Source organism: Lutzomyia longipalpis, chromosome 1 (assembly GCF_024334085.1).
Source record: "Lutzomyia longipalpis isolate SR_M1_2022 chromosome 1, ASM2433408v1".
NCBI lineage: Eukaryota > Metazoa > Arthropoda > Insecta > Diptera > Psychodidae > Lutzomyia > Lutzomyia longipalpis.
Window position 1 is genome coordinate 13,138,637 of NC_074707.1, and position 15,400 is coordinate 13,154,036.

Genomic DNA, 15,400 nt, shown 5'->3' on the forward strand with positions numbered 1-15,400 from the left:
TTACTGATAATTCCCTCTCTGCCAACCGCTGAGCTATGAAATTATACCAAAGCTTAAGCCATGTACATATTTGGAAGATACTGCTTATTTAATTTTTCTTTCTTTTTCTAAATTTGATATATATACATAGGTAGGTATAACATAAATACAAAGTATAAAAAATCCTCCATGCTATTTTGTCAGGTTCGTCGCTTTATAAGCATTGAAATCTTTTGTATTTTCTATTAAGAATAATATTGTAAAATATAAATTACGCAAGGAGAAGTTTTTTTTGTTGTTCAATTATTACTTTCAGGAACCTAATTTCTATCCAAAATTTCTCCTATTGCGTTACTAACTAGGTTACTAATTAAAATCTTGTTAACAGTATATTATAAGGTGTAGCATAAATTGATTTTCATTAAATTTGCCGTTTGCCAAGTAAATTAACATTCATTTGAGTAGTCGTCGAAGTCATAGTTTAATGGTGTAAAATTTGTATGACACTTTTCTCTGACTAAAAGGATATTTTAAGAAGATCAATATTAAAGAAATTAACATTACAAGCAACGAACCCGAAGATGTAAACGAAGAAAAATTGAAAGGAAAAATCACTTCAAGTTGAATAAATCTTCATTGCGTGCACAGTGATCATTCAATTGGGTGGATGAAGTTTTTTTTTTAATTTCACATTGCAATCGAGCTCAGCAGAAGATTCCTTTTGCTCTATGCATAATTGGACCCTCATTGTCTCAAAACCTCTAATTGCATTGAGTGAAATTACATTAAAACTATCATTGTAACCATCCTGATGGACATTGTATGTGTCTTGAGACGAATTTGCGGAGAAGAATTAAAGCTTAGAGACGCAATTGAAAAGGGAAAATCTTTTCCATTGTGGCCTCTTCGATACTCCTATATATATACGCAAAATGCTTAATTCTTCTCCCTTGGTATACTTTGATTGTTAAATTGTCCAATTAACTATGCGTGCAGTGTTTATCGAACTAAAGCTGTGCACCTCTTAGGTGAATAAGAACCTATCGAGCTCTATTTTTGTCCGTTTCTCCTATGTGATAAATAAATTTACATATACCAGGGCTTACAAAGTAGTAGGTATAGATTCATTCTGAAAGCCCAAAGAGATGTGAATTCGCATATCCGATGGGAGTAAAGGAAGTGTCTGTTGCGGTGCATTTTGCCAAGCGAGAAAAAGGAAGGTATGGAAGAAAAAGAAGAAAATTGCATGATGTATTTGAACTGTATTGGGTATAACAATAGGAATAGAAGCAACCCAAACGACAGAGTGGAGCTAATTCGCCTTCGATGGCTCCAAGACAACATCGAATGAGATCTCCTCTCTTTAAAAGCGTGGAAACTGGGTCAAACTCACTGGCAAAAGCCAGACAACACGAGACTATTTGGATGTTTGCTATATACATACACTCTTCCTTCGCCATACTCACTCTCAGTCACGAATATAGTTCAATCTGTTTTCAATCACCGGTAATAGAGTTGTTCACTCTGGACAGAATAAAAATGCTTATTGATTCTTAAAATATAAAATTAATGCAACCTTCAGAGCAATCCTTTGACTTTTTTTTTACATATGATTGCATCCAAAATACTAAACCGCAAATGTATACCTTTTGGAACACATTAATAAATAAATATATGTGTACTTTACATCAATAAAAAGCATAAGTAATGCATGGATATATGAAGAAAAAAATCATGGTCTCTAACCTATTGAGAAGAGGTGAAGAAAAATCTTTAACGAAAAGTTCGACGAGTGTATGAACGGACACTTCATAAGTGAAAAGAGTGGCCTTTAAAACCTACAAGAGCATCCATAAAAGGATCGAGGTTCAGTACTTTATATTTTTGCCTCTATATAGATATATTCATTTTTAGCACATAAAGCGCAGACATTAGATTTTGAAATGATAAATCATAATGTTTCTTGTTTGAAGTCAACCATTATTTATTGCTTGTAATATTAGCCTCACAAAACTCGAACGCCTATATTTTGCTCAATGGAAAAGTGCCGGTGAACTCTTTTAGTCAGAGCATCTAACATCACTTTGGAACATTCTTCCATATGTACATGTGTTACGTTATATGCAGTATAATTTGAGTAAAAAGTGTTTTTATGGCGGCTCCGATACATGCTTTTTGTCGCTTCGCATCGCAACATTGAACAATATTATATTAATTTCACCCTCCCTCTCTGGTAAATTCTCGCATACATACAGCAAAGTGCACGTCACCTCGAGGCAATGCTTTTCAGCTTGAAAGTCAGATTGTCATCGAATGAGTGCATAAGTAAGGAAAGAATTAATTAAGAATTTTTCCAAAAAACTACTAATTGGCATCCAAATTTGGCTAACTTCATTTTCTAATCATAATCAACAGCTCCATTAAAATAGCTATATGAGAAACCTTCAGGGTTTATAAAAGGAAATGCTAGTGGAGAACAATAAACTCTATGTATTCCCAAAAATGTATTTGTGGTAAAACCCACGACCTCCCTTTGCTGTACAATGAATGTTAACCTGCTCAACACATAATATTTTTCTTTATAAAATTTTCTTTCAATTTTTCCCGGTGAAATTTTAGAAATTAAGGATTTTGAGGGACCTGCATTTGACAACATTTTACATAAACATAAAATTATGTGATCACACAGCCATTCGTTAAGATTTTGTTGGTATATATTGGTATATTTCAGGTATTTCCTAATTGATTGCATCATAATAAGTTAAAATTTATTGAATTTTTGTGGTATATTCTTTAACCAAATTGGTGTTGGAAATCAAACAGATCGCCTTACTTAATTGAGTTCAAAAGGGTCTAGCTAAACTCTCTCAGAAGCTCTTGTGGCCACAAAAACTATCCGATGGTGTAGAAATTGCTATATAACATTTGGTATGAGACGAAAAAAGTGTTACAATATATCACTGAGAAATCAAAATTATATACACATAGTATATCATATATGTGGGTGATTTTGCGCATTGCGAAATTGAAATATGGAAGCCATGGCAAAGTGATTCGATGACTAAGACCCCCTTTAACAAAATATATCGTAAGCTGATCGCGATCAATTTTACTATTATATTCTCTCGAAATGGTCTCCGTAGATGTGAGAGGTAAGAAATGGCAATGTTTTTATACAATATTTAAGATAAAGCAATAAAAATAAATAGTACGACATTTGGCAAACGAGAGATGAATAAAATGTTGCAACAATGTGAAATATGACAATTTGCAGATGAAATTTCTCATGAGGGCACAGAGAATTTGATTTCTCACGCAGAAAAAGAAATGCTAAAGATGTGTGGGTTAAAGAGAGCATAGAATTAATTGGAAGCTGCATAAAATGTTGTTTCACAGCCGTTTTCGCAAAATCACTACCCAATGAGTGCACATATAGAGATGTGCAGCAACGGATGCAAGTTGAGAGTATTTCTAGTTCGCGATAAATTCTGGAGTTTACTAGTTGGGATGCTGCGAAACGCATAAACAACACCACATAACTTCCAAGGAAGTGCAGTGTTTTATACCACTGATAACTTTGTCTACATACATTACGCACACTCAAAATATTAAACAAATTATCACACCGAGATCACCGCCGATGATATATGCGAAGACGTGGCTTGCATACGCCAGTTCGTGAGAACTCAGCTTTATCTTATGCGCGCGCCACTCTCAGTTGGATCAAATCTTGACCTTATAGCGTATGGTATATAATACAGCATCACTTCTTCCACCAGCCTTTATACTCCACATACAGAGATACCTCACGAGGAGGCAATCGTGTGGTGGCAAACACACATGGAGTATATGGACTTTAGCGAAAACCCCAACAAGCTTCCTCTGTACGCTATAGTCCCCTCTTTGCGTATACACGGCCCTCCCGCATAACCAAATAGAAGCGAAAAAAAATCATCTCTTTCTACCTTTCGCACTCTAACCTACTTTTCTGAACCATATTGGATGATTAATTTTGGTTGAAAATCACATGAATTTGTGGTTAGAAAATGAGAAAAATCAATATATTCTGAATATCAAACAGACGAAATTATTATTGAAAATTATATACACATTGGTTATGTAAAATATGAGATATGTATACATTCCATCAACCGCAGTCAATACCATCGATGAAAATGTTCTTTCCTTCCTCCGTATTGAGTAAATTGATTTTAAGTTTATTAGCTGGGATAGAGCAATTTTGAAGACATATCCCAATCGAATGTCATTACGTACATACAGTTATGTTCATTATGAATTTTTATGTAATACTAATTTTGTGGTATTAACAAATTACTATGCTAATGCGGGTGGGCTTATTAAGAAGAAATCTAAGGATTTATCAAAGTCGTTCTTCATTCACTTTAAAATGTATTTCAACAAGAAATGATAGAAGTTAAAAGAAGGATGGCTTTTTAAGTGAAATTTATATGTAAAGGAAATTCCTCTTACCTTAGAAAATCCTATATTTGGCGTTGGAGCTTGATGATGTGAAATATCGTGTCTCTTGAACACTGCAAAAGAAAGGGAAAATTATTATATTACATTCCTTTTTCAAGAAAATATAAAATTTCCATTATCATGATATTTTAACACTAAACATCAGTACAATAGAAAAGGAAAAGAAGTCGTCCCAAAGTGCTAACTGTTAGTATTTAAAGATGCTGATTGACATTAGAATTTGGGATTAGGAAAGTAAAAAAAAACGATTTCTCCAAAAAAAAATCGAAAAATATATAAGTAAAAATTCAGATTTGGGAGTAATTTTGTGATTCACACATCTTTGTGTAGCATCTTCGTCACCATTCAGCTGTTTATCCAAGTCATTTTTTTTACGGGGAGAGCAATGATTCCGTGAGCATTGACTTCCTGTTGAATAAATGTCTCATGTGATTAAGTGTCTCACATCTTTCTTCTTGCGGGCTCCAGTTCTAATATTCATTGTTCGGCACAAATAGAGCCGTGTGATATTTTTCTCCCCAATAAGTACCAAAAAAGAGTATAACATTACAAAGGTAAATGTTTGAAAATGTATGTGGCGCCTCAGGTTAAATAAGATGCGTCTATCTGTGGACCAAAAATTGCCTGGATAGACATTTAAATATAATATGCAAGCTCATTATCAAAATTTTCACACACAGAGCCCAAAACATCACACGCGGAGAATTGTTCAAATAAACAATGTTGATGAGTGTCTCTAAATAACTTTGTCTCTTCCTTGCTTTTTAACTATATTTATAAAGCTTCATATACGCGACATGGCACTTTTGTCTATCGATTCTCTGACATTTGATTTAATTAACAATACATGCCTAATGATCAAGTAAGATTTAATTGTTTGCCTTTTCAATTTCGTCCGTGTGTCTGGAAATGTTTGTAATTCAATAAATGAATTTTTTTGTCTTAAATATCTATAAATTTATTTTAATTACAAAAGTAAATGTGAAAAATAAATGAGTGAATAGATAGTTTCGCTATTATTTCATTTTAGACACAAATTTCAAGGCAACGTCTGCCGCTGCCGCGTTCAGTTTAAACTCAAGAAGATTTCCTATCATAAAACATTTTGTGCAATATGCTGTATCCATTGTCAAAAGTTAGCATTGAGCGGGAAAATTGTTAAATATTTCTTCCTTTGAAACTATATTCGCACAATAAAATTTAATTATTGACAACTTCCTTATTTTGAAAGGGCAATACACCATTCCCAATTACGACGAGATGGTAGTTAATCTCGTTGATCAAAATGTATGAAAGGGTGGGGCCCATAATTTCATCCAACATCACAAAAACTTATGTACCATATCCTCCTATATTGATCTGAAAAAGCCAAATGGGGACGCTATCGCGGATGATGTGTGTGCTTTTAGTAGGTAACCATCTTATGTACATTTAATTTCTCCATTTGTCCGCCATTCAGACCATATCTATACCTACATTTATCCAACATATATTGTGGTGCCATACGAATCTCACAAGAGAGCAGAGGGCTTGTCGTAAACGCGCTGTTCATTCATTATATAATTGTTTCTCACGCTTAATGCGCAAACAGTTTAGTGGGTGTTTAGTAACAAAAATCCCATTTATCATGTAGCCATCATTCATCTTGTGGGTCCAGTTCCTCTCTCAGGAGGGAGAGATAGAGATTCCACGGTGATACATTTTACAATTGCATAAGACTAATGAAGAAATTAAAAGGTTCTCCATTGATTGGATATGTATTGTACATAGTAAGCTCAATTTCAATTTACGATTGTGCACACCATTGTTCATTCTCTCGTCGATAAGTTATACACACCATGGGGTATTTTATGTGGCTGGTAGTGCCTCCACTCAGACAATTTGAATATACTATCTCAAGTTAAATTTTCGATACAGCATCAAACTTATTAAGTTTCACCAATAAAGATAAATAGTAACACTGTAGCCTTAGAGAAAATGCACATGTTGCGGATAATAAATGTGGAATATTACTATATGTACAATATTAATTGATATAAACCAACCTAACCAGCTTGGTTTTGCATGATTTCAATGGCCTTGATGTCCTTATTTAAGAGTTCAGGGGCAATTATTATTCTATTTTTTGAAAAACTTTATTTAACTATTTTCCCGCCATATTTTTTGTAAGAATTTTCTCTCATTGATTGAGAAATTCTAATTTATGTTTTGCAAAATATTTGTGTAAGCCTGAGGAAGAAGAAAATCCGCGATCTCGAAACGTCGCAATAGAATAAATCCGAAAAATTAAAAATTAAAGTCTGTCCCTGTCTCATTCTTATCTGAAAGTAGCTTTTAATGAATTCTTGCCAACTTCTTCCCTATTTACATATTAATTTTGGAATGTCGATTTTTTTCTTCAACTGTGAGAGGGTGCAATTTGTGAAATTAATTCAATTTACGCATTCAATCATCGAATTGACTCCACATGATGTACCTTCTCCGAAAATCCCTCCTTTACCAGACGAAAGAATAAAAGTGGGTGTGCTAGATTAATTGAAAATGACTTGTTATATTTCTTGTGTTCACCTCAAAATTAATACCTTTTGCTAGTGGCAGACACATTTCTTGTTATGCTTTACTATGTTGAAGATTTTTCTTTTCCCCGCCATGTGATAACAATCAATCCTAGCCTATAAATTCATCACTATTTTACGTTTAAAATGTATAATTGTATTCTTTTGTATTAATAGATGGTTTCTTCACAACATTTATACATTTTTTTGTGTGTGTCGTCTTTTTTGTTTCCTCTTGCTCTCCACCAACCTCTCGAGGAAGTCTTCTTTTTGCTATTACGAAACCAATCGAAGGTGCGAATGGAACATATCATCGAAAAGATATTATGGAGAGAAGGTGCGCAAGAGGTAAGCTGAGAAATCATTGTTGTGTTCTAATACTTAACATAAATCAAGATTCAATCATCATATCCACATTCTTTTAGTGTTTAAGCTTTAAAATTTCATATGCACACAGTCTGTACAAAATATGTGAGAAACGAGATTGGTTCCATCAGATCACATTCGACAAACCAATCAAATTGGAAGGCTATCCTTGTAATTATTGACATGTAAAATTGAATTGTATGTGAAGTAATTACCAATAATTGTGGTATGTCAGATAACATTTGCAATTATTCGCATATATTCCACATCTTTGAGTTGAGAACACACCTCTCTAAACGCCAAGAGACTCCGCAGCTTGATATTATAGAGGAGATCACTCGCCACAGTGCACGTTGCGTTGGTACATCAATGATTCATACAAGACAAGGTCGTTTCCTCTTCACCAACATTATCAAAGTTTCCCCCCGAAAAAAACGAGAGCCGCGAAACAAAAACATGAAAAATGTTTTTGTAAATCAATTTTCTTCACACACTTTCATTGCCCCCCGAAAAAAAAACCCCAAAGACCCACCCATATTTCCCATTCTAAAATGTACCTATATTAGAGCGGTGAAAATTGTATTCAGTTTTGATGAAGACGAATGATGGTATCCTCACCATGTGTTGCGAACCCGTCCATTTCCATTGAGTGTATTGCCATTTCGCAACTGAATTCAGAGGAGTTTGTGATCATGAAAAAGCTCGCTCTTGGTGCTTTTCGTCTCTCAAATCATCATCACGTGGCACACACAAGATGTATTTGAGCACGAGATCGGCACAGCTTTTTGTAATGAATGACCATAAACTGCAGCAACTATGACTAATTTCCACATTTCTTGTGCCACACTTTCAAACAAATGATCATTACCTTTCAGCCCTTGAGTGCTTAGACAAGAAGTGTGTGTAATTTATAGTTTTGCACGTACTTCCCAATTCTAATTGATAATTTTACTCCTTTTGATTCAATTTACCACTAATGAGCGACCTTACTTGCACAACATCACCGACATCACCATATTTCGAGCTCTTGATGATTATTTTAGGGAGTTTCTTATTTCTTGATTTTCATTTTCTAATGTCCTTGTAAGTTTTTGAAAGAAAACTTTATTTCCTTCCTTACAGGTAATAACTTAGCATTTAGAGGTCGAAATAATTTCGAGGGTTGGAAAATACACTATACTAAGTCGAGTTAGTATAGTATATTTTTAACGCATTTTTCGATAGCTTTTGATGTCCTTCATCTTCCCTCAAAAGGACAAATTCGAATATTTGTTCCCTACAAAGTTACAGCGAAAACTGTAAAAAATTTTACATAAGAAGCAATGTAAATCTCAAACTTCAAATCGCTCTCCTGAAAATCAACAAAAATGAGTTAGTATAGTATATTTTCCAACCCTCGATTTATAGAAAAAAACTTTTTGAGAAAAAAAACAAAATTGTCTAATTCTTATCCGTTTTTTCGCATTACATTATTCTTTTCATCAGATCTAAAAATTCAAAAATGAAATTTGTTTAAAAAAAAAACTCAACAACTTTGAGAAATACAGAAAAAAAAATATTTTTCTGCTCTAAAAATATTATAGTATGGTCCATTTCCATAGATATTTCATTAGAGCATTTCTTTTGTGCCATGACTTTCCTCACTGTGTACTTTACCGATTATAGACTTTCGAGTCAACACCAGTAGCTTTTACAAGTACAATTAAACTTGTGGGGGATTGAAAAGAGATTTCAGTATGTGTACCATAAGAGCCAAAGTAAATATTAGTTGGAATAGAAAGAAAGACAAATAATGGAGTAAAGGGAAACACGATGTTCCTTCGCATTTGGGGACTCTTCTATATGATTTTTCATTGAGTAAAATGAAATAGAAAAATAAACATAAAATATCAATATGAGGGCATACACAATATATATGTAGGTATATATATAATTGCTCGCCTGGAACTCCGAAAAGCGCATTCGTGTATACCAAATGAATTTGAACTGTGAAACAGATTCCGGTTCAAGGGAAGCGTTAACATGAATGTTTGTCCGAAGCCGAAATATACTTTTTTAATACATAATACAAACGTTCTCTAAATTGGACCACACAATCTGTGTATCTGCTCTCTTCCTCACAAAATTCATATTACACACTATTCTTAAAAGCCATATTAACTTTCATCTGGTGCTACATATTATATGTACATACATTTCAGGTAGGACACACTGTTTCTTCTAAAGCTATAATATGTGTGTAGGGTTTTCTTTTACGCCTCTTTTTTCCCGTCTATTTCCACCACTTCAGCACACATAGGCCAAGACTTAAATAAATAAAACGCATGTACGGTTCTTGAAATGAGTTACCAATCAAATTAGAGTATACTTGCTAATCGAAGAAATTTATGTAGCGCACAGTGTGTTCATTTTGTGATCTAGAACAAGTTTTAATTGCCATTCGTCTGTTGGTGTGTTTTACCAAACACTTTTTCGTTCATTTATACTTTGAAATCCATGCATTAGACGTTATATTGTGTAGGGGTATATAAAATAATAATAATTAGATCGCCTAAGTTTATGATATTGCACAGTTGAGTCGCCAAAGTGTTATATTTTCTTGAGAAAGATCTCTCCTTTCCTTTCCATCGTTTGCCATTTTTGTCTGGCAAGATTGGCTATATTGCCTTTCGAAAAGTTTTGCCATGAATGAATGTGAAACTCGATACTCATTTGTTTCATTTGTATTCAGCAGCATCTTCAGGACGCGTGCACGATTCATTAATTTACCTCTGATACATTTTACGGAAGATAAACATGGAACGTGGGTGTGATAGTATCGTGTCACTGACCCCATGTGCTGATCTTGTAGATTACTCTCGATGGAAATAACTCTTTTTATATCACATAAAATACATTATGTACCTACTTTAAAATGTATAATGTTTTTGCAGCCTATTATATAAAATTTATTACTTTATTTATACGTGCATAACCCCAACGTGTTTAAAAAATATTTACCAAGCACGTTTATATATTTCAAAAGTATGGAAACCTCAAGTTCACAATTGATTAAGGAAAGAAAATATTAACCCAAATACGCGTAAGATATTTTTTAATTTTCGCGAAGTTTTCTTCAAAATTTCTAGAAAAGTCAATTCTCAACAAATTTTCTTGAAAGTTCCACTAAAAAATAAAACTCGTCTATTAATCAATTCTATCTATTAAGCAAAATAACTAAAAAGGATTTATCAGAATTTACTACAATTAAAAGAAAATCTCTAGCAAGACTTTCTACAGAAATTGTACTAAAATTCTACATTATGCTAATGAGTGATTTAAAAAAAAATTATTCTCCTACTTGCGAGCACTCTGCGAAAGAGCTTTGGCTTTTAACGTTAAATTCACATCCTCTTCGTGTTACACATATTGGTGGAAAAAAGGTGAAGAAAAAAAAGCATTGGATTCATAACATCTCAATATGGGCAATATTTTGACTTGCGATAGGAGATAAGCGATTGTAAGGCTGGAATTGATGAGAGTTGCGATGGGAGAACAATGTTGGGAAGGAGGGTGTAATCTTTCTGAATTGTTGCGCACTCAATAAATTTATCATTATGAAGAGGATTTTATCCTTCTTATACAAAAAAGGGCACTTGAGGAAGGTTTAATTGTTTGGAATACTTTTTTTTTCACTTCAACCTTGTATTTACCGCACCTGCACTATTGTTCTTCGACATCATTTAACCTGAGGTCTCAATTCTAGAGTGAAACCCACCAACCACCGCGTGGATGTGGATGAAGAGAAAATACAGAAATCTAAATATAGAGCTGGGGCAGGGAGTGAAAAAAAAATTAGAAGCGTAAAAGACAAGAAGCTTAGAATTGATGGGGGCTATATACAAAGTTGAAATGTGTGAAAATTCTCTTTTCCGTAAAAATAGCAAAATGTGCGAATTTTAACCACAACTCTCTAATCACCAAATTGACCTGGGTAATTAATAGTTTACATTGCTGCTGCTATAGAAGCCGTTTATTTAGTAGGTATGGTACGCAGTTTGTAGTTCTATATTGGAAACTTATTACCATGTGATAAATACCTACATAATGTAGGTATCTATAAATACCTATATATGGTATATAGATAAATATTCTAACGATATTGTTCTAAAAATATCATACAGTTATTTGTTGGCAAAACCCCTTTCGCACTTTGTACAAGAAAATTTTTCTTTTTAAAGTGAAAAAAAGCTCAGTTTTGCACAATCACAAAAGACAAAACTCACCTTGTTGAAAATAATTGGCTTTTCGGACATACACACAGACCAGTGCCATGAGCTGCAGCTGCGACAATCTTTGTCTCGTGGACTGAGGTAATGGGAGGAGATCCCGCAAGTTGGCAATCTCTGCATTTATGAGATCCCTGCGAAGCTTGGAGGCACCTTTCGTTGATTTGTTGGCGTCAAATCTGAAAATTAGAAAATGATTTAACAACAAAAAAACAAAGATTAATGGGACTTCATTGGACTCAACGATAAAACACTATTAATCACAATTAGAATTTCCCATAGGTATGTATATGTATACCATCTAATATTTTCTAATAACACAAGAGATTGGTACAAAAGAATTAAAACACAATCATGTGTCAATTAATCAATTTGTGATCACTTACAATGCTGATTCTTGATAGGAAAATATTAATTTTATTCTTCTTGAAGAAAGGACAATTGCAATATGTTCTCATACTGTTAAGTGGAGTGATTTTTACCCAGGCTCTATAATAAATCTAATCAAAATCTTATTAAGAGCGCCTACAGGAGTTAACTGAAATGCTGAATAATTTTTCGATCTAAAATTAAAAACAAAGCTTAAGGAAAAACTTTGAAGAATTTCAAAAACCATAGATCACAAAATTTCCCTCGATCCATGCTTGGATGTATACATAGCAAAGCGATTCAACAAGATGATCATTATATCCCGAATAGACGACATGTGAGACGCGGATGGTGAAGTCAATAATCATGAAGCCCATTTTGCAATTCCAGTACGTACCATTTTGATCGCATTTGTCTCGCTACTGAACTATAAAATAGATTAAATGCCGATGTACATGGGGTACTGCTAATGGTCAAAATAATTAACCCAATTTTCAGCATAACAAGAATCGCATACCACCCAGTCTGTCTGGGTGATTATCTATTTCTGAGAACACCAGAAACTTTCTGTTTTTGGGCGATGGGAGATAATGCCATGAGAGCATCTCCCTCATTGGTGAGCTTGCGCTCCTCACAACATTCATTTAATTCATGTTAATTCAAACTAAATACCCATATATACATAACATTATATTGGGTATCCCCCCATATAGAGATTTTACAATGCAGATTATTGCCGTGGAAAATATAGCGTTCAGCTGTGTATATGTATGCAAAGTTAAACACGCCATCTTGATCATGACCTGCACCATTATCGATCGTGATTGCCGTACACCACAAAATGCAGTGAATCCCATCGCGCTGTGGTACACATGAACCCACACCTCGTGGTGATGACTCTTCTCCTACTGACACCTCGCCAATATATATGCGTTTTTGTATAAATCATTTACTTATTTGCAAATCCGCACATTCTCTTTGTGTGGCAGAACAGCACCCATTTCTCTCCCCACAATGGACTTTGTTGTTCACACATTGCCCACACTATACTACGCTAGCCATCATTATGCCATCATTGATTATTGATTTGCATTCAGGAATTGACTACCTGCGAAATTCCCTTTGATTAGTATTATTCACACTTGTGAGAGATATGTTGCAAAATGCAAGCGAAAATTGTTTCCAGAAGCTCTATTGGCGCGCAAACAAACTGATAGCGCTTCCGATAAATTGTTCTCAGAAATTTCCTCGCCGCCACATTCTTCCAATATAATATAAAATTATGAGAATCAATGAAAATTGTATAAATGGTAGGTCAGTTCTGCCGCGAGATTCTGCACAGCGATATTTTTCCCGCGACAGCATTAGCGTGCCTTTCTGCTGAGGAGGTGAAGGGCATACACCCGAAGAGAGGCCAGGAGAGTTGCGCATTCCATTTAGATACATTTAAGATGATTGGAAAAATTAAGGCCCACCTGGCTACCACCATAGTGAGCATCATAAACAATTTGGTACGAAGATGTGGCTCCAAAAAATGGGTCAAAGCATAAAGCGAAGCATAAAGTTTCTGTATGTACGCTATGTGCATTCATTTGATTCACTCTCTTAAACATTTATCAGTTCTTGTAGAGCTACTTAATTTACATTGAAAAACTACATATTTAGGGAATATGATCAAATTCTAAACTCGACAGGAACCAAAATGTTTGACTTCAAACTTTAAAACTTCTTGTTTTAAAATTGCTCTTAAAATTCCAATTTGATTATTCCTTATTTAGACAAATTCTTTAAGATTTTATTTCCATAATTTTATATCTGGATCTATATATATTTATTACACAGCATATTATGTATATATGTATGAATATTTTATAGATAGGAAGACACACTTAAGTAAAATCTCCCATCAGAGCACGTGTCCATATACGCGGGTGGAATTATGGGAAGAAAATTGAGCATAGAGAACCTGTGAATTAGTACCCCTTAGAGGAGCATTGAAATTATTTCACGTCAAGAAAGGTAAATGAATAATAAATATGACTTATTTCACGGGGAAAATCATATAATGGTGTTAAGTTTGTTGGAGATGAATCACAGTGCAAGTGATGATAGTCACTGATTGCGGGCAATATTCGCGCGTTGATAATGGGCCTGATCGTTCGCATCAAAAGCACCAGACACATCCTATATATGTTAGGTTGTGAAGGAAAATGATTGCGATGGTGGTCTCAAATTCGCCCACGCTTTCCCCCCGCGGTGTGGTTATGTGTGATGTCTGAGACTCCGTGCCGACGACTTGGCTGTTTGGAGGCTAATGCAAGGCGATGGAGTGTGTTGAGAGTTGAGGGTAATGATTAAATAGGGCGTCAATTAAGTGAAAACATGGACATTAAGGTTAAGTATGGGCAAAAATAAAAGTGTAGTCGCGTCCATTAATGCTACATATATATGTGAGTTTGTGTATAACTCTTGTAACTCGCGAGGATGGAACATCTCTCGGAGAATGCACAACAATCCTCGAAGAGAGCGCGCATCATCAACCTGGCAAAGAAGTGTTAACTGCAATGCAATGTGAACATGGGGTTTTTGCCAATGCTTCTTCTTTTTTTCTTTCATTTTGCAAAATTGCCCACAATTCAGAGCTCGTTGACGATGATCATCAAAATTTAATTTGTATATATGCGCAAATGTGAGTGCGAATGAATTAACCCTCAGCGCAGAAGGGAGAGATAATTGTAACTAAAATCACCTAAATAGCGTGCAAATTGTGAAAAATATAGCGCTATAACAAGTGAGAGAGATATTTTAAAGGATGAAATTAGAGACAATATTTCTCCATGTAAACTGTACCAATTATCATGACATCACATCGTCTCATTCAATTTCAACCAATTTATGAAGCCAACAACATGTGCGTTGTTGTGCACTTCCCGACAGAATCTGATTACAAATCCACGAAAGGATATTTTATCTCGACAAAATAGCCGTACATTGAATTTATTTTAAAAGTTATAATTTACAAAATAGACCATTTTCCTCTCTCATTGGAATTATGTCTATTTGTGTGTAGATATCAATCGCGAGATATCTTCACCGTCAATAGAAAATATACTATATTCATACACACATGATATGCTACATATATACATATTCGAGATTATATTTTTCTTATTCTACTTTCTGCAAACGCCCATCATCATTTCATCTCGCATTTCGCTCGTTTGGCGGTGAGGCACAATCCAAATTCATTCTGTTCCCACGATACTGACAGAAGAGTAACAGTGCAACTCCACAGCTAAAACCATCAAACATTCTCTACCACATACATCACTCACAAGATTACCTCTGCACCGATCTCCAGGT

General features: G+C 34.4%; 1 protein-coding gene across 2 annotated transcripts in view; it reads right to left on the minus strand.

The window, feature by feature from the left end:
* LOC129786332 (PAS domain-containing protein cky-1) overlaps positions 1–15,400 on the minus strand; it is a 57,514-nt gene that overhangs the window by 28,626 nt on the left and 13,488 nt on the right. For both annotated transcript variants that reach the window (XM_055821259.1, XM_055821258.1), the window contains exons 3-4: positions 11,666–11,847; positions 4,471–4,532 (exon numbers count right to left, since the gene is read on the minus strand). In XM_055821259.1, coding sequence (XP_055677234.1) covers positions 4,471–4,532; positions 11,666–11,847 — 244 coding nt within the window. The remainder of the gene's footprint in view (positions 1–4,470; positions 4,533–11,665; positions 11,848–15,400) is intronic.